The sequence below is a fragment of the Phocoena phocoena genome, chromosome 5 (genome assembly GCF_963924675.1).
Source record: "Phocoena phocoena chromosome 5, mPhoPho1.1, whole genome shotgun sequence".
Taxonomy (NCBI): Eukaryota; Metazoa; Chordata; class Mammalia; order Artiodactyla; family Phocoenidae; genus Phocoena; species Phocoena phocoena.
Window position 1 is genome coordinate 90,184,746 of NC_089223.1, and position 20,909 is coordinate 90,205,654.

The following is a 20,909-nucleotide window of genomic DNA, read 5'->3' on the forward strand; positions in this document are numbered from 1 at the left end:
CGGACACGCAGGCTCAGCGGCCGTGGCTCACGGGCCCAGCCGCCCTGCGGCATGTGGGATCCTCCTGGACCGGGGCACGAACCCATGTCCCCTGCATCGGCAGGCGGACTCCCAACCACTGCGCCACCAGGGAAGCCCTAATTTCTTTTAAATGTAAATATTGTATATGACATATTTTGAGAACTGAACTGGCACTTTGATGTTTTATTAGATAATATCCAGCCGCCTGTGTCTTGTTATTCTCTGCAAAGGCTGGTGGAAGAAACGCATACACACCTTCTGACCCTTCCTCAGATCCTGCCAGATGAGATAATTGTGGTACCTCCATCTCAGTAACTGCCCCAAATCATACAGCTAGTAAGTGGTGACGTATTCTTGAACATTTCCTGGAGGAATGGAAAGCAGGCAGTGCACGGAAAGAGTCTAGAGACCACGTTCTGGACACTGAAAGTTTATCCTCAATTATTTAGTCTACATGGGAAGAGGAGCTTTTCATAAAAGCGAGGGGAAATGTGTGCACTCCAGCTAGCGTTTAACTGGTTCCAGTTGCCCTAGTAGTTTTTTAATTTCTCCTCTAATATTCTGGACTTTTAACAGAATGCAAGTACCTTGAAGCTGTGTACCATAGACCGATCCCGCGGGCATCTCACAAGGGCAGGTTCAGAATGGTGGCGGTAGGCTTTTGTCTTGTATTTTCCTTTTCGAGTCTTAGTTTATAGACTGTCAGCCCTGGAGGGTCCTGCATTTAGCTGATGCCCAGTGCTTAGTGTAGCGCCTTGCCATGGTGGGTACCCAGTTAACATTTATCGAATAAAGAGAAGAACTATATGTTCGAGACTCATCACAGTGGGGTCGAGTGCCTGGGCTGGAATGCAGTTTTCTGTGTGGTATCTCACAGTTTCCCATTAACTCTGATTTTTGTCAGGCTCTGTGGCCTCTGTTTGTAATTTGTTACGGTGAGGGGCTTGTTAAGGTGTTCTAATAAGATCTTTTTGGATCTGTAATTATACACTGTCAGCCTCTGATTCTTCTATGGGAAAATGTGCTGCTTCCTTCCTTACTCCGTTGAGCCGGTCTTCAGTGTCCTTGTCTGTCACCCATTCCCTCCTGTCTTTCATCTAGTTTTTCTAGTTTCCGGAATTGTCTCAAGAACTTCCGGATTGGAGGTGCACCCATTATGAACGCCCTCCCACATCCAGCTGACCTTTTTGCAGCTTTCAGAACCAGTTTAGAAAGAGAGTTTAGTGCTAAGATCTGGTAAATCTACAGCTTTGACCCTGAAACCCTGGTTGTCCGGCCTGGGTGCAGGTGTCCTCCCAGCCTGCTTTGGTCCTTTATAAGGAAGGAAGCCTTAAGCTATCCACTGTTTTCATTTTAGGAAGGCACTGTCTGCCTTGGTTTTGGGATCACAGCCTTGGTAACCAAGCTCTTTTGGATCTAATCCTCCTTCCCAGCACTTAACCTCTTTGTGCCTCAGTTTTTCAGGCTATGAAATGGGCTAACAATATACACAGCTCATAGGGTTACTCTGTGTAAGGTGCTGGCACTGTGCCTGGATTATAGTAAATGCTATGTAAGTGATTTGCTATTATTATTTACTGTTAACTGATCTTTGACCTCTTCGCTCCCATCACCGGGCTGCTCTTCTGTTCATCAAACATTATTGTGATCTGATTGTGCGTCTTAGTGCCCTGTGACTTTCAGCTCTTCAAGGGCAAGAACCACGGTTTACCACTCTGTCCCTGTGCTTTGCACCATGTCTGGTTCATTCATATTTGTTGAACTTGACTGTGGGAGGTTAGAGAGATCTATTTAGGCTTTATTGACTTGAAGATGCTGCTGCTTTGTGCTTTATCAGCTGGTGAATGCACAGAGTGATAAGTGGGTGAAAGGGCATCAAAAAGGATGAAGTCTGTGGTTGCTCTCCATTACCCTCATAGGAGAGTCAGTATTCAGATTTGTAAAGCAGATGGTCCATGGTAAGACAAGAGTGTGTGTGTATGTGTATACACACACTGCATGAGTAGTTAACACATGGGAGTTAGGAGGGCAAAGTAATGTGTGAGGAAAATAGCATGAACCATAGTCCTTGAATAAAATGAAGAGATGTAAGGGCCGGAGTTCTGTTTATCAGTAGGTTTTAGTCACTGAGAAAATCTCAGTAACTAGATGTCCAGAGAAGTGGTCCTAAAATAATGCTTTCATTTCCCCCCCTTAGGATTTGACGGGATCTGAACTCTATACCCAGGCAGCCAATCTCTTGCACCCTGTGGTCTATACCACGGCTGTCATTCTTCTCTTCTGCCTCTTAGTGGTCATCGTCAGTTACATATACCATCACAGGTAAGAAATAACACTTTGTGAATAGAGGTCTGTGGAGTTTATTTCACATTTAATTAGGATAAAACTGAGTTTAGGGCTTCCCTGGTGGCGCAGTGGTTGAGAATCTGCCTGCCAATGCAGGGGACACGGGTTCGAGCCCTGGTCTGGGAAGATTCCACATGCCACGGAGCAACTAGCCCCGTGAGCCACAATTACTGAGCCTGCGCATCTGGAGCCTGTGCTCCGCAACAAGAGAGGCCGCGATAGTGAGAGGCCTGCGCACCGCAATGAAGAGTGGCACGCATTTGCCGCAGCTAGAGAAAGCCCTCACACAGAAACGAAGAGGCAACACAGCCATAAATAAATAAATAAATAAAAATTTAAAAAAAAAACTGAGTTTAATACCATGCTATCCTTCCAAAGTAAGGACGATTACTTCAGAATACCTACAGGCCTTCTTCACTTCATACAATTCAAGACATAAATAATTAGTGCCTGTGATGGTAAATTCATCTTCTACAGCACTCAGTCACTTTGCTGGGTTTGTACCTGGGAAAGAATATGGGAAGTCTGTGTTGGTGGCTGGGGGTTGGGGCATGGGGGGGAGATAATGTAGAGCCTGGTTACCTGCAGATGTGTCTCCCAGAACCAGACTGTGGTATTATTTCTGTTTTATAAATTCTTGCCTGTTGTGATATTCTTTTTTATAGACAGCATTTAAGAATGCTTGTGGAATTTAAGTGTGGGATATGGTTTTTGTTAATTGGAGGCAAAGCTACAGAAATTTTTATTTTATGATGAGAAATAATGAGCTGAAAGGATTTTCTAAGCAGAAATTCACTTTACAAGAGGTTTTGCTAGAATGTATTTTCCTCTTTAAGCTGGACATATGTGACATTTCTTGATATTTAGTTAAGAAACAAGGAGATTTTGATGTAAAAAAGAGAGACTTCAGCATTTCATTATGAAAGGCCAGGAAGAAATGCACTGGGCATTTAGACCATGTTATCCTAGTAAGTCAGGAAAAATAGAGCTTGGCACCTTGCAGAAATCTCTGAGAAGCAAACAAGTAATCCATCTGTCATAAGACATTGTAACTAACAAAAGCTCACATATTTCTTATTATGGAGATTTTGTTTAGCCTTTAGTGGATGTAGTAGTTCCATTTGACTTGTCTTTTTTACTGTACTGCAAAGTAAAATGTTAAGAAACTGTATTGAGTGATTTCTCAAACCGTGTGTGTGTGTGTGTCTGATAGTATGTTTTAATAAAATGTTTAAACGTTTACATCTGGCCTTTTATGAGTTGGAAATGTTAACTTGAAGATGTCCAGCTTCAAGTATACTAACCTGGGTCTTATTTTTTCCCTTTTCTTTTAACAGTTTGATTAGAATCAGTCTCAAAGGCTGGCACATGCTTGTGAACTTATGCTTTCATATTTTTCTGACATGTGTGATCTTTGTGGGAGGAGTAACTCAAACCAGAAATGCCAGCGTCTGCCAAGCAGTAAGTCAAAGTAAAAAACTGAAATGAAAAAATTTATTAGAAATTTCATGTTTCATTAACTATAAAAGGAAAATTGTTCCTTTAAAGCATTTTTCTTTAGCTAATTAAAGTCAAACTGTATGTCACTTAAACAGTTTACCAGTATACTTCAAATTCTGAATTTTCGTTTCACAACTGAATATGTGACTTATGGAGCTTGTCTTTTTATCTTGGGGAATTTTGTGCTACTTGTCATGCCTGTTATAATGCCAAACATTTAATTAAAAAAATTTATAAAATCCTGACTATGATTGAAAGAGAAGTGACATTTTCCAACAGTAGGATTTTAAAAATTATCTATTTATGGAAATAGATATTAGAAAAAATTTTAACTGTAAGATGTAAAAATGAGAAACTTTTTACATGTGGTGCATATAAAGAATTTTAAAATATAGTCATCTCTTAATTTGAAATAAATTATTACATATGTAGCCTTAGTAAACAGTATTTTTGCAGTGTAAGTATAAAAAATCAAAACTATTTAATATGTGAATAGGAAATATGTAAATTTTATTTGCATACTCTTTTCTATGTACATGATAGCAAGCAGTGTCACAGAGTATTGAGTTCAGACTACCTAGATTTGGATCTCAGCTCTACTGTTTCCAGTGTTTCTATGGGCAATTTATTTAACTTTTTTTATTGCAGAAAAGCACATAATGAGATCTACCCTCTTAACAAATTTTTAAGTGTGTAGTACAGTTATTAACTATAAGGACAATGTTGTACAGCAGATCTTTAGAACTTTTTCATCTTGCATGACTGAAATTATACCCACGGATCAGCAACCTTCAATTTCCCTCTCCCCTCAGCTCCTGGCAGCCACCGTTCTACTTCCTGTCTCTGTGAGCTTGACTATGTAAATACCTCATATAAGTGGAATGATGCAGTATTTTTCCTTCTGTGACTGCCTTATTTCATTTAGCATAATGTCCTCAAGGTTCATCCATGTTGTATGCGACAGGATTTCCTTCTTTTTTATGGCTGAGTAAATATTCCGTTGTATGTATACATCACATTTTCTTTATCGATAGACATTTAGATTGTTTCCAACTCTTGGATGTTGTGAGTAACACTGCAGTGAACATAGGAATACAATTATCTTTTCTAGATCCCGATTTCAATATGTAACATTTTTGTGTCTCAGTTTTCTCACCTGTAAATTGGGAATAATAATCGAGTTGTTGTCAGATGATGTGATTATTTATATTAAAAAAGCTAAAGTAACTTCCAGGTAAATTATTTGAAAAAAATAGGAAAGTTTAGCAAAAGTGAATGTAGTTTTTTTAAAATGTAGTTTAATGTACAAAAGTTTGCTGCTAGTATGCAGAAATGCATCTATGGGAAAACAGTTAATGAGAAGGTATCGTTTAGTATCGAAAAATATCAAGTACTTAGAAATAATAAAAAATGTTCAAGGTTTGCAGGTAAAAATTTATTATATATTAAAGAAGACCTAAATAAATGGAAAGATACACTAGGTCCAAGAATAGGAAGAGTTAAAATCAGAAAGGTAGCAGTTCCTCCTAAATTAACCTACAGATAAGAGAATTTTTCATGAAACTCAATAAAATGGTCTTTGAATCTATATGAAAGTAAAAAAGAACCAAAGATAGCTAGGCCACTTCTGAAAAATAGTAGAATAGGAAGACTTCTAATGATCCAAACTTTTGAGGCTGTTGTAGTTAAAACTGTAGTGTTTGGTGTAGGGATGGATAAATTGACCAACACAGAAGAGCAAGCTTGGAAGCAGACCCACGCAGAGCTTTGGTATAAGACAGAGGTTACTTGCCTCATCAGTTGGGTAAAGACAGAGCACTGTACAGTTAAGGGAGCTGGGAAATCCATCTGGAAAAAGATTAAAATGGATCTATACTTCAAGCCATTTTTAAAAAGTCAACTTTGGGTAGATTAAAAACTTATATAAGTCCAAACCAAAGAGTGAACATTTATATTAGAAAATAGCATAATCCTTGGGATAAGGAGGGATTTCTTAAATATGACTAGAAAGGACATACATTGAACTAAATTAAAAATAAGATCTTTTTGAAAAATTAAGATTCCTAAGGAAAGTGAAAAGACAAGTTTCAAATTAGAAGAAGCTATTCCTAATACATAACCACTGACAGAGCATTAGAATAATATATATATATATATATATATATATATATATATATATATATATATGTTAAAAACTGTAATCAGTGAGAATGCCACACATAGCACTGTAGGAAAAGTGGCGAGAGTGACAGACAGCAGAGTAAACACAGGGCCAGGGTATGCCTGAAGAGATGTTCCGTGGCATTGGTGGTCACGGAGATGCAAATTCAGATAGCTACCATACTATGCGTTTTTCTGTCAGAAAAATTAAGCCTGACAATGCCAAGTATTGAAGAACATGTGGATCCACATGTTTTATTTATACATGGTGGGAATGTAAGCGGATGACTCCAGGAGGCTTTACCTTCTAAAGGTAAGCATTCACACACCCTGGACCCACAGTCCCACTCCTGGGCTCAGAGTGAGCTGACACACGTGGAACAGGCGTGTGCCTGTGAATATTCATAGCAGCACTCTACACAGTAGCAGAAACCTGGAAGCAACCCCAGTGTCGATCACTGAGAGGGTGAATGAATAAACGGTGATATTACACAAGAGTCAAAATTAATGAATTACAACAAGGCATAGCAGTGTGAGTCAATCTCAGGAATATAAGTGAAAAATTAAGTCCCGTAAGTGACATTCACCCTGATATCTTTTTTTTTAATAGAGGTAAATGTAACTAAAATGAAACAGCACACTTTTAATGAAAATATATAAGTGCAACAAAACTGTATAAAAAAGGAAAGCAAAGGGATGATAAACACAGGATCCAGGGTGATGATTACCTTGGGTGAAGGGGACCATATGGTTTGATACAGGTTTTTGTCAAGATCTTACTTTTTGTCTTATTTAAAGATTCTTGGACACCTTTTATTAGCAATAGCTAATTAAATAACTAAATAAAAGCAGGCTGTGCTTTTGTACTTGGCCCAATCATTAACCTAAGGCTGATGATTAATCCAATATTGTATTCATGAGATCCAATTGAAAGTGTGTGCGCGCCGCACGTAAGAATTGAGTGGATTAAATGACTCAGGAGTGCCTGGCATACAGTAAATGCTCAGTTAGACGCCAGCTATTACTACTCTTGTTGATATAATTACCTCTTAGCAGTGCAGAATATTTCCCTGTTTCAGGCCATTACTATACATCTGAAAACAAATTTGTTAGGGAGCCTATGACAAGTTAGGTAACGGATCTCGGATCAACTTAATACATGTACAAAAAACAGTGCTTCTCTTTTCTCAGTCTTTCTCCCCTTCTTTACCTGGCCTATTCCCACTTACTTTGTAGGTCTCAGTTTACTGTCACTGTTTCAGAGATGCAGTCCCTCCACCCCCCCTCCCCTCATTATCCTCTGGTGCTTATTAAAATTCCATGGTGCCTACAAAACTTTGTGATTGACTGTCATTTACCTATTTGTTGTCTCTGGACTCAGAGCGCTACAGGAGCAGGAATTAGATTGATTTGATTCACCAGTGTTTATCCAAGAATCAGTGTAAGACCTGACGCATAGTAGGTGCTCAGCAGATATTGGATAAATGAACAAAAAAGGCCTCTGTTTGCTAATAGTAGAAATCATTCCACCTGGAGCTGTTTTGAGCATGAACAATTAGGAGTGTATTCAGCACACAATGGTAGTAATCGTCTCAGTTCTATCTAAAAAATATTCATTGATTTCTTCGAATAGACAAATTTATTTCACTAAGGAAATGAACAGAAAGAGGCCATAGTAAAGATGACTGCCTTTCATCATCCTGAATGGTATTTTATACCATTTCTAGAATGAAAAGGGCAGGAATTGCACTGAGTTATTAGAGTCTCAATAACAAATGACTGTTAGTTAAGGATTTACCCAGAAAATTAGGGTGGGGGATGGACAGGTTTTATATGTTGTTTTCTTCTGTTCTTTTTTTTCTTTTTAACAGTGTTCTTTCCTTCCTCTGTGAAAGACATAACATCATTCTTGTTATTTCTGACCCAGACATGACTTACTTCACTTTGTTATTCTAATACTTAATTCAGTTAGTAGCCAGCTGTGTCTGCCAGAACAGCCCGTATGACTAGTTACCTAACTTTAGTAGGGGCTTCATGTTTCTTGGGCTCTTCTTCCACCTCTAAAACTGAACCCTAAAGTGTCCACCTTTCACAGGCAGTTTTTGTATGTGCACATGATCGGTGTAGATTTGGCTTTTCTCCCTTTTAGAGCTCACGTATTTTATGAACAGTGTGGAGAGGTTCTAATACAGGTTCCTCCCCGAAGTGATTGGTTGAGGTTATTAAATGCTCCACCAGCCAGGTACTTCCCACTCTGCTTCTTTTGTCATCCGTTCTGGGTGGTGCTGTGGACACATTCTATAGCCTTGAACTCTCTTTTTGCAAGAGGAGCCAAAGGAGAACGGAGAAGCTGAGTGATAGAGTAGAAGGGGCTGTTGACTCAAGGTGGGAAAGGATCTGGGTTCTGGGTCGTGCCGGGCTGCCGAATAACTGCTTGAGCGTTAATTTTCCGGTCCTTGGTTTCCTTAGCTATGCAGTGAAAGGATTTGGCTGGATCTTATTTAAGTTACCTTGTTGCTCTACCACTTCATGATTTAATCTATTAAATATCGTGCCAGCTGACCTTCTCAGGTGTTCTCTGATGTCTTTTATCCAGAGGACCGCTGCAGTGGCATGTGAGATGCATCGGGAAAGATTCAACCCGTGGATATTAAGAGCTTTCTACTTGCCAACTACTGCAAGTTTGTCATCTTAAATTTCATATTAACCCTAGGAAGTATTTCTTACTCACAGATTTTATTAGTACAGAAATTGAGTCTTAGAGGATTGAAAAAACTTGCCCCAAGTCACTAGGGCCTTTGGGTGGCAGAAGCCTGATTCAAACGACAGTCTCTTTGACTCTGTGTGTCCTGTCCCCCACCCCACCCCAATAACTGTGCTTGCCTGTTTATAGAGGACCCGCAGAGTAGAGGGGTCTGCTATGAGTTGCAGCCCTGCCACTGACCATGTGACCTCTGGTGGATGATTTAACTTCTTTCAGCCTCAGGCTCCTTGTCTGTAACACTAAATGAATGGGGATGCTAAGAGGATGAAATAGAAGCATGCACAAAATTGTCTGATACATTTTGGGATGCACAGCAGGCATTCAAAAGTCGAAGCTCTTAATTTTTATATATATTCATATCTGACTGAGTATTAAAGATCATTTTTTGCACACTTGGCTGTGCATGCTGTACTATTGTAGTTTTATTGGTGGTTGAAAATCCAATTGTTACAATGTCTGGTCTCTGGTATGTGAGCAGTTTATGGTTAGGTAACGAGTATATAAAGTGAGACTGTTCAGGATAAGTATTTTGTATCCATTTTGCAACTTTGGATATTCATGTCCCTGAGGTAAGGTGACTTTCTTAAGTTCTAATCTGTTGCATTTAATGAATTGTTTACATGCCCTAATGAATTAGATTATTTATTTCCAAACTGTTTACAGATTTCCCACATGTATTTCTTGTTTATTTGGAAGAAATTGTGACAGTGAGGTTATATTTCAAGTATAGCCCAAGTGTCTGATGGAGAATAAAATAGGAAGCACCTCCCTCCTTTCAAAAGACAGGAACACCCTCTCTGCTAGTTCTCAGTGCCTACTACTTTATTCTGGTTCTTGTGGAATATTCGGTGATTTGCTTATGTGACTGTTAGCAGGTGACATCAGACTCCTGAAATTCCACTATTGGTAATAATTGTTTAACTAGAAGACTTCAGTATCTTTCAGATGTGCAGACTTTTTCTGCATATTTTGAAATGCCATAAGAAACACTTCAAAATCTAAAGGTTGAGTTTTACCTCTTAGATCTAAAACAAGAAAATTCTCCATCTTGCACCTCCTATGTTGAAAGTATTTTTAACTTCTGTTTTTAAACTTATTTACAGCCCTGTCTCATTCTTTTGACCTCTGTGTCAGAGAAAACTAGCAACAGTAGAGTATACCATTTTGAGTCAATATCAGTGATTTGTTTTGAATGTTTGGTTTCTATGCACCAAATCCAAGGATATTGTTTTTATTTACAGTATTTCGTGTGACTCCAGGTAGCTCAAAGGGTTATTTTATGCTATTTGTTCCACTTATATCTGTAAATTTTGCTTTTATAGTGCAGTCAGTAAAACTAACGAGAACCAAGGAGCCACTTTTCTTCTTAATAAGAAGATACTCTGACCGCTCTGGTTTGGCCGGGCTGGATCCACCCTCCTAGCCCTTCCAGTCATTAAGAGGACAGTGACCACCCTAGTATCTTGCCCTGCAAAATAATACCTGAGCTTATATGTCACCACGTTTAACTGCAGATCGGTTCTCATTAAAATGAGCCTTAGGCAGCAGTCTAAATGCTTCTATTACTGACCTAGGTTTGATAATGTCAATCAGTTTGATTTTCTTGAAATTGGAGAGCCATCCTTTAAAAACAAATTTCTTTCCCCCTTGGAGCTTTTCATTTATAGGATTTTACCTGTAATCATTGTATAAGAAGAAAGAATCAAAAAGATAGTAAGTAGTTAGATAAGGAAGCTGAACTATGTCCTTTCTGCTCCAATGACCCATGTATTTATTTTTCTTAGAACAGATTTTAAACCTCTCTTAGCCCCATACATACCTTCATCTAGAATTTTATCTTTAACTGGTGTTGCTTCAAACACAGGTTACATGATAAACATGCCCCTCATCACCCCTCTGGGAAGAAACTTGGTGTCATTTACATATATTTCAATTATCCATCATTTATCAAGCACTTATTATGTTTCAGGTCTTGTGCCCATTCAGTCCCTACAAAATCCCTAGAGATGGTTATTGATAATCCTTCCACTGTTCAAATGAGAAACATTAATTTCAGAAATTATTTTCTTAAAACCATACTCCTAATAAGTAATAATAAAAATATTGCCGTATTTAAAATTGCTTATCAGGGACCAGGCGATGTGCTAAATGTTTTATATAGACTGTCTTTTTCAAAGCCTCATGGTAGTTTTATATTCTCAGTTTACGGATGAGGAAAACAATGCTTGAAATGTTATGCAAGCTTGCTAAGGTGTCATAAGGGGTTGATTCTTGTTTTAAAACCAGGCAAACTTGTTGATTTCAGAGCTCACTCACTTAAAATAATCAATCTGTTATATTGCTCACTTACCATTTTGATATATAAAAGCTCTGAATTAGAACTACTCAGGTCTCTGACTCTGTGTGCTGTGACTTCCACCCTCTAGTTACCCTTGACTTCTATATTCCTCCTTAAAATGGGCTTTAGGAACTCAACTCTAATTTATAACATAGCATCTACAAGTAACATGTCTTTGGCTTATTGTTGTCCAGGAGCGAATTCCGTGATATATTTAGAGTCATCTTGGGTATAAGTTGTAGTCTGTGGGCCTCCTAGGTCCAGCTGTTGATTTGATCCTCTAGTATACGTCTGTTAGAGTGCTTTCTTTGTCTTATCAGCAGGCGAAGGAATTGATCATTAGAATACACCTTCATACTGTTTTTGAGTCAGATTTTCAAAAGTAACTTACCAAACTTCTTTTAAAGTTTACTGGCAGCTACTGTACTTTATGATTGTAAAGGGGAATTCTGTTTGTTTTAGTTCATGTATTCTTCAATCTTCCTTCTAGGTTGGAATAATTCTTCATTATTCCACCCTTGCTACAGTTCTCTGGGTGGGAGTGACAGCTCGAAATATCTACAAACAAGTCACTAGAAAAGCTAAAAGATGCCAGGATCCTGATGAGCTGCCACCTCCACCAAGACCAATGCTCAGGTATCTAATATCTTTGTGTACTGTTTTATGTTAAATGTCCATTACATCTTAAATTTAATGAAGCATGGTCATAACAAAAAATTGCTCAGTGAATTTTGGAAAGTAAAAAAAAATGGACTTGTAAACAGCCTTGCAACTGGGAGTGAGTGCTTTGTGAAGTTATGTATCCTCTCTATGCCTTTATCTCCTACAAAGTGGGAATGATTCTCCTTCACGGAGTTGTGAGGAATAAGTGACTTACTTTGTAAAGCACTTAAGATGGTACTGGCCACAGAGTAAGCTCTGTGAAAATATTAGCTGTTTTTATTTCCTTGAGGTCATGTGATAGATTTTAACCTAGTCACGTACATATCCATGTGGTTATTCTCTACAAAAGACAAAACAGTTTTGGGGTCATGCTGTTCCTGCCATTACAATCGGAATCAGTTGTCAGTGGATTCTTGTGCTGGATGAGTAGAAGTCAGTCGATCAGTGTCTCTGAGTGTGTTGAATGCTGGATGTGTACCTTGCCCTGAGCCAGGGACTGAAGGAAAACCTACTGCCCTTGAGGGGTTTACAGTCTGAGGAGACAGTCTGAAAGGAGAACCCGCTGCAGCTGTGTAAGAGCTGAAGTGGAGATGTGTTATTTGAAAGTATCAACAAAGGAGCCATTAATTCTGTTGGGGGATGGTAGGCTATTAGGAGTTGCTTGACCACTGGCACAAAGGATGGAGGTTGCACTCCAGATACAGGATCCCGTGGCGAGCTGAGCAGATTTGAGAAGTGCAGTTTGGCTGTGGCAGGAACCTAGGGTGTACAGTGTACAGTAGTAGGATTCAGAGTGAAAACTGAGTTTCAGGCCTTGGTTGGGGGGCCAGGTTAAAATGTGGGCTATACATTGGAATGCTGGAGGGTAGGGGGCATATATAAATAATTCCACTGAGGTCATTCGGGGGTCCCCGTGAGGACTGCAGCTAGAACAGTGGCATGGAGATTAGAGAGGATACGTGTTCAGACACTTGAGGCAGTTTCTCCAAGATTGATGGCCAACTGGATTTGAGGGTGTGTGCCAGGATTCGAAGGTGGCTGCAGAGTGTTTACTCCAGTTCGCTAAGGCCCCTCTGCAGATGGTGCGTCCATCAACTGAGAAAATCATAGAGGAAGAGCAGATGCGGGGACTCCGGGAGGGTAAGCACAGGGGAGATGGGCTCGCCAGTACTCTGTCGTGGCAAGTTTACATTTTGGGAGTCTGGTGCTTAGCAGAGAAATCGAGCTACGTGTACTCTGGACAGGACAGGAGATGTTTTCACGTGTATTCGTTGAAGCAGTGATAACAGCAACCTCTCCTAGAGAAAAGTTAGTTAAGAATGATCCCTGGGCCGTATCAATGGGCCATAGCAGATAGAGGGAAGAATTGAAAGAGAACATTGAAGATTGGGGGGACAGCGGTTCCATGGGTGGGAAGGGGCAGCAGGAGTGCTGGGCCACGGTCAGATTGCAGGATGTGATTTGACACCCCTGTCAGTGGTATTAAAGGAACTGAGGGATGGGATTTGGCTAAGAGATAGGAATCCTGCCTATCCTCATGCAGCTTTCTGTTAGGTTTCCTTTCTGTTAGGTGATTAAAAACAAAAAGGCAGCTTGGGCTGCAAAGCCTGTGCAGTCCCTAGTGACCTGCAGGTACCCCCTTTGCTTTAGACACTGCAGGCTCACCCTTTAGGATGCTCTCCTTCCCCCATGTCCCTAAGCTTAAAGAAACCCCAGCATCGCGGCTACCTGGAGGGTGGATGTGGGGCTTGCCTTGAGTCTGCTGGCCCCAGAGAGGGCGGTTTCAGTAGCATGGTAGGTGGAAGCAGCCTCATCTCACAATAAGGTGACAAAGGTGAGGCACTTGATGGTGCCATTGTTTCCAGGGGTTTGTCACCAAAGGGAGCAAGAAAGAAGGTGCTGGTTGAAGGAAAGTTTTAGAAGATAGGGAAAACGTGAATAGACTTATAGGCTGGAAGGAATATGCAGTGGAGAAGAAGATTTACAGCTGCAAAATAAGGGTTATTTGGTAACAGGCAGTCCCAGAGTCGGGTGGGGAAGGAGTGGCAGAGAGGAATGTGGAGCCCGAGATAAATTTGGGTGAACTGATGCCTTCTTTTCAGGTAAGAAGCAGCTATGAATTAGCATAGCAGGAAGAAGGGCAGGGTCACGGACGTTGGCCTGCCTCTAATCTGTGAAATTAGAAGACAGGGTTATAGTTTTATAGGGTAATTAGCTGTCTTTTTCAGCAATGATATCATATTGAAGGATTTTAGTACCTGTGAGCACGACTAAGAAAAAATGTATGGAAAATGTGTTACGAATATTGCCTTTATCCAGCCAGTTAGCATTTGGACTGTGTCTTTGGACCTGGCAAATACAGAATTCAGATTGGCTGTACCCAGGGGTAGCTAGCCGGGGCAGGACGTTCCCTGTTCTCTTTTCAGAGAACTCAAAGAAGCTGTACCTCCCCGCAAAAAGTTGTTCTTCATAGGACCAGCCACTCTGTCTCCCTCATTTCTTCCTGCACCAGCTAGTCTGTGGGAAAGGGGTCAGGAAGGGCCTGAGTGCTGCAGGACGTTGCTGGGATCCAGGTATCTTCCTTGTCCCAATCTCAGCTGACTGAAGATAAGCATACACAGCAGTAGAACATCCTGGAATATGCAGGTTTAGCCGGACATTAATAAATAAATAACGTCATTCCATATTTAGTCTGACCTGTGGCACAGTAAGATCTTAAAGTCCATTATGTAGTGGACTAACCTTCTGCTTTATCAGCTGAATCTAAAAGAAGCCCCATTCCCCCAAAAGAAAAAAGTATAAACTGAAGCGCTACCTGTAGTAGCTTACTGTTACTTTGCCTGTCCACAGGGTGGCAGAAGCTGATCAGCTTTCCTTAACTCAGAAACCTTACACGCTTTTTTAAAAAAAAGAAATCCAAAGTAAATAAAAACTTTAAAAAAATGTTATTGTTAACAAAGCGGGCTTTAAGTGTTAACCTTCAATGCATTATTGGAATAGTAATGAATCTTTAAGGAGTAACTTCTGCAGTACTGAGATACTGTGATGTATCCACCTTAATAAATTGGATTGATGTGCTGTTATTTCCATCACTGCCCTTTCTAGGTTTTACCTGATCGGTGGCGGTATACCCGTCATAGTTTGTGGCATAACAGCGGCAGCAAACATCAAGAATTACGGTAGTCGGCCAAATGCGCCCTAGTGAGTATTTAGTGTTCTCTGCGTACCTGAGTCGATTGCTTCTCTTCTAACTGTTTCCTAAGCATAAAGTTTACTGCAGTTTCTTAAACGGTTTGTTGACATGTGTAGCATCTGAGCTGGTTCACCATTTTCTTTCCTAGCTGCTGGATGGCATGGGAACCCTCCTTGGGAGCCTTCTATGGGCCTGCCAGCTTCATCACTTTTGTAAACTGTATGTACTTTCTAAGCATATTTATTCAGTTGAAAAGACATCCGGAGCGCAAATACGAGCTGAAGGAACCCAGTGAGGAGCAGCAGAGGCTGGCAGCCAATGAAAATGGCGAAGTAAATCATCAGGATTCCCTGTCTCTCTCCCTCATCTCGACATCAGCCCTGGAAAATGAGCATACTTTCCATTCTCAACTTTTGGGAGCCAGCCTTACCTTGCTCTTATATGTCGCTTTGTGGATGTTTGGGGCCTTGGCTGTTTCTTTGTATTACCCTTTAGACTTGGTTTTTAGCTTCTTTTTTGGAGCCACGTGTTTGAGCCTCAGTGCATTCATCGTGGTTCACCATTGTGTCAACAGGGAGGACGTCCGGCTCGCATGGATCATGACTTGCTGCCCGGGCCGGAGCACGTACTCGGTCCAGGTCAACGTGCAGCCCCCCAGCTCCAGTGGGCCGAGCGGGGAGACCCCCAAGTGCACCAACAGCAGCACAGAATCTTCATGCACAAACAAGAGTGCATCGAGCTTCAAAAACTCCTCCCAGGGCTGCAAATTAACAAACTTGCAGGCTGCTGCAGCTCAGTGCCATACCAACTCTCTACCTTTGAACGCCACGCCTCAGCTTGACAATAGTCTGACGGAGCATTCGATGGACAATGATATTAAAATGCATGTGGCGCCTTTAGAAGTTCCATTTCGAACAAACGTACACCCAAGCCGCCATCATAAAAACAGAAGTAAAGGGCACCGGGCCAGCAGACTCACAGTCCTAAGAGAATACGCCTATGACGTCCCCACGAGCGTGGAAGGCAGCGTGCAGAATGGCCTGTCGAAAAGCCGGCCGGGCAGTAATGAAGGACACTCTCGGAGTCGAAGGGCTTACTTAGCCTACAGAGAGAGACAGTACAACCCGCCTCAACAAGATAGCAGTGATGCTTGTAGCACACTTCCCAAAAGCAGCAGGAATTTTGAAAAGCCTGTTTCAACTAGTAGTAAAAAAGATGCATTAAGGAAGCCAACTGTAGTTGAACTTGAAAGTCAGCAGAAGTCTTATGGCCTCAACTTGGCCATTCAGAACGGACCAATCAAAAGCACTGGGCAGGATGGACCCTTGCTGGGTATGGATAGCACTGGCAATGTGAGGACTGGATTATGGAAACACGAAACTACTGTGTAGCATTGGTGGTCTTCCTGGGCAGAAATCCATATAAACTGTGATACTCAAATTCCTTTAAGCTATGAACATGTAAAAACCGACTGTTTACAGCCACCTTAGGGATTCAAAAGAATTTTGAATAAACTTCTAAGTTTTGTATTTTATGTATTTTATATCCCCCACGTGTTGCTTTTTTATGAATTTTGAAAAAAAAAAAAACCCTCTTAAAAAAAAAAAACAACCGTCTAAAAACCCTCTGGTGGCTTGTTTTAGTTGTCAGAGCACCAGCAGGACATTTTGAGAATCTGAAATGTAATTTTCTTGGGATCTGTAATATCTACTTAACATTTCAGACTTGTATGTAATACAATAAATAGGTGTTTGTCGTTGTGTCAATCTTATATTTTTACATTTTAGGAGCATTTAGTGCTATTTTAATGAAGTTTGTGCATTGGGATAGTTTAATGAGAATTATACACGTATCAGTTATCAGATTTTTACATGATTAGCTCCACTGATGGCATATAAATCAAAGAGCTTTTGGATTGTTGTATTTTATAAATACAGCTTTTTAAATGCTACAAGTTTTTTTTTTTTTAAATCTCACAGAATTTGTTTTTGAAAACGGAGATGCCTAAAAAGCTTTTCCTAAATTGCATTACTTTTGCCCATCTTATTAATACTATTTTTGATATTTGTGGCTTTTCAGTGGTTTATATTTGGTTTTCCTATTCATTCTTTTTTTTTCCCCAGCACATGTTATTTCTTTTTTAATTGAAATATAATTGACTTATTATATTAGTTTCAGGTGTACCACGTAGTGATTTGATATTTTTATACATTATGAAGATAATAATCACCACGGTAAGTCTAGTTACCATCCGTCATTATACAAAGTTCTTAAAATATTGACTCTATTTTAAGATAGTCAACTTATTTTAAGTTGACTCTATTCCCTATGCTGTATGTCGCATCCCCACGACTTAATTGTTTTATAACTGGAAGTTTGCCTCTTCATCCCCTTCCCATATATGAACGTAAATGAAAAGGTGTCATACAAGGTTCACGTTCACTTACTTTGGATTCTTCAATATTGGCTCCTATCTGTTGGCTGTTACTTTGTTCTTAAACAGATAAAGTTCCTCAGGTTCATGCTAAAGTTCTAATTTTTCAGTTCCACTCTAAGGGCAAACACAGGTCTGATGCAAAAGTTATCGTTGGTCAGTGATGCACTGCAGTCCTTATCTATCTCCTGTCCCAGGCTCACTGGGGTCCTTTCCGGGAAAGTTAGATCGAGTCTGCCCTGGCTCCTTTGCGCATTCACTTCTCTCCGATATGCAAGTCAACGCCTGAAACGATTGGCACAGCTTAGATCTGTTTTTGGCAGTAGTCTCAAGGTTTCAATCAGATCAGATTCAAAATATATATCCAATAAATGCTAAAGTCAAGCTTGATAAACCTCAAAATCTGAGCAATTTACTGCTTACTTAGAGTAATTCTCAGAGATGATACCAGGTGATCACGCATTATAGTGTAAGTGTTCATTTTTCATTGGGTTACTGCATTAGAAATTATTTTGCTTCGCAATAATAAAACTGGTGGTTCTATTTAAGCCTTTTGTTAGGTGTTGTTTTAAAGGCATTCTTTTTGATGGAGGAAACAAGGCAATTAAGTAGATAGATCTGGCACCTGTACATTTAACTACCACCTAGCCTAGGGTCTCCAGGTAAGTTGATATATATGTGCAGGATGATGTTTAGAAATGACCAAGACAAACTAATGAGGAATGGAGTAGATAATTCTTTTTTTTAATTGTTACTGTTATTTAAGTTTTGCTCTGTTATTTTTCAGTACATCACTCCAGCGTTTAATCTGTTTTTTGACCCGTAGGTCAAATAGAAAAAGAACTTCGTTCTTCTGCTTTTTCCTACTTCCACAGGAAGTGAGGGCTTTCCCTTCTTGGAAATGTTCACCCTTCAGTAAGCATTTATTAATTTAAACAGAGCTTCTTGTAGGTAACAGAAGGAAGAGAAGCCTGGGACTGGTAGAGTTGGGGACTGGAAAGAAATCAAATATTTGGAATAGAATGAAGATTCCACTAAAAATATTCAGAGTGTTTTGATACACAAAGCATAGTTGATGAGTGATGACTTGATGCTTTATATTCTTAGTATTTGAATTGAAATTTGATGTTTGTGAATAAGAAGTGAATAAAACATTGCATCCTTCCCATATTTGTCTTTTATAATCTATGGCTTCTTGCTAGTTGAGGTTTCTCTGTTTTTCATAGAATCATAAACTCTTAAGGTATGTTTCAGTTTTCTTAAAAATTGGCTCATTCATTTTCCTCATTTTAAATTTTCAGCAACTGAGGCTCAAAGAGTTTCTTACCTGCTGAAGTACCAGCAGGTTATGCCACATCCAGGACCAGGTCCATGTTCTCTGATGCCACGTCCGCTGTGCTTTGATTGCTTCTCTGAAGGCAAGCACCCGTGCTCTTCACAGTGTCTATTATCTGTAATTTTACTAAACTTTATTCTCATCCTGGTTATTTTGAGTTTTGTTTTAAATTTCATTTATTTATTTATTTTTGGCCGCGTTGGGTCTTTGTTGCTGCACGTGGGCTTTCTCCAGTTGCGGAGATCAGGGGCCACTCTTTGCTGAGTGTGCCAGCCTCCCATTGCGGTGGCTTCTCTCGCTGCGGAGCACGGGCTCTAGGCGCACAGGCTTCAGCAGTTGTGGCACGTGGGCTCAGTAGTTGTGGTACGTGGCCTCCAGAGAGCAGGCTCAGTAGTTGTGGTGCATGGGTCCAGTTGCTCTGCGGCATGTGGGATCTTCCCAGACCAGGGATCCAACCCGTGTTCCCTGCATTGGCAGGCGGACTCCTAACCACTGTGCCACCAGGGAAGTCCCTATTTTGAGTTTTAATTTCATAATGAGGTGTAATTGGTTGTATCTACTTAAGGAAACACACATGATTTATTCCATGAAAGTTTTTCTTTAAATCAAGCTGTTATATACTATGTAATGTGTGTAATATGCACACTTTATACGTATATAATGATGTTATATACTAATCTATTTTTAGGTAACAGTTAGAAATTAGGTTTGTGTATGAGTATTTTTTGTGATTTATATACATGTGTAAAAGTATGTTAATATTTCAGGTTGTAAATAGGTGGCAACTAATTTCTAAATCTCAGGCTGTTTTGCATGTGTAACTTAATGTAACTCCATGTTCACTATTTATATAAATAGGTATAATATAAACAGATGGCAATTTATGTGTAGATGCTAAGGTTTAGATTGTGTTTATTATTGAGAAGTAACAATGTTGAAACATTTAGGCCTGTGTATTTCAGGCATTAAGTTCAAATACCCAAACTGAAGTTGGTTGAGACCATAAAAAATGAGGAAGTAAAAAATTAACTGAATGAGGGCTTCCCTGGTGGCGCAGTGGTTGAGAGTCTGCCTGCAGATGCAGGGGATGCAGGTTCGTGCCCTGGTCCAGGAGGATCCCACATGCTGCGGAGCAGCTGGGCCCGTGAGCCATGGCCGCTGAGCCTGCGCGTCTGGAGCCTGTGCTCCGCAACGGAAGAGGCCACAACAGTGAGAGGCCCGCGTACCGCAAAAAAAAAAAAAATTAACTGAATGCATTTGATGAAGGAATTAAACTAAATCAAGTTAAGTGTTGCATACAACAGCAATCCGAAATTTAAAACAAATGTTAATTTTGTTCTTCCTTTCACATTCCCAGAATCATTCAATTACTTTAATATTCACTTCAGTGCTCTTAGTTAAGAAATGATTTGATTATTTATAACTACTTACGATATTTCCCAAACGTAAGTCATTTTATCACTTACGCCAATTTTGCTGTACTTTCCCTAAATTTATATTAATACTGTCATATGGATCAACTCACTTTTTTCCCACTGAAATATAAGTAATAATAAAACCAATAGATTTATTTGTATAAATAAAGCAAACTCTTCAAGGAGAAATTTGTAACTTTATAAATTTGTCAGTAATAAAAATCTTTGACTGTATGTTGCTTGGTTTTAGGCAGAGATGAAATAGCAATCAATAAGATTTTTTTTAAGTTTTGGTATTAATTGAATTTTCTTCCCAACCTACCTATGGGTCTCCAGTCTAGAACCATGTCTTATATTGGCCATTAGAGGCTCGTAGCCAGTGGTAATACTGGAATACTGGAGGCATACAAGAGAAACACAAGTTGAGTATTAACTTAATCATTGTAGGTTAATGAGTCCTGTCTTTCTACCTTCCCTGGTGCACCCACCTCTGTGTGGGATGAAGTCTCAGGCAGCCTCTGGTCATAGCTTTTTTTCAGCATCTTTTCACCATGGATGTCATTGATTCGAGGTGGATACTGAGTGTGAACTTACAGGACCATAATATTAATATTAAGGAACCCCCATTTATATAGTCAGCAATGGACCACTACCTTTGCTTATAGAGTTGGATGCTTAGAATTAGCTTAGAAATTGTTTAACAAAGTTTTGCTTTGTTCTGTTTGAAAGCTGTACTGTC

General features: G+C 39.8%; 1 protein-coding gene across 1 annotated transcript in view; it reads left to right on the plus strand.

Moving 5' to 3' along the window:
• Positions 1-16,512, plus strand: part of ADGRA3 (adhesion G protein-coupled receptor A3) — a 115,712-nt gene extending 99,200 nt beyond the window's left edge. Inside the window, exons 15-19 of the mRNA XM_065877605.1 lie at positions 2,219-2,343; positions 3,705-3,828; positions 11,620-11,765; positions 14,898-14,993; positions 15,134-16,512. Coding sequence (XP_065733677.1) covers positions 2,219-2,343; positions 3,705-3,828; positions 11,620-11,765; positions 14,898-14,993; positions 15,134-16,376 — 1,734 coding nt within the window. The 3' untranslated portion in view covers positions 16,377-16,512. The remainder of the gene's footprint in view (positions 1-2,218; positions 2,344-3,704; positions 3,829-11,619; positions 11,766-14,897; positions 14,994-15,133) is intronic.
• The last annotated feature ends 4,397 nt before the right edge of the window (positions 16,513-20,909 follow it).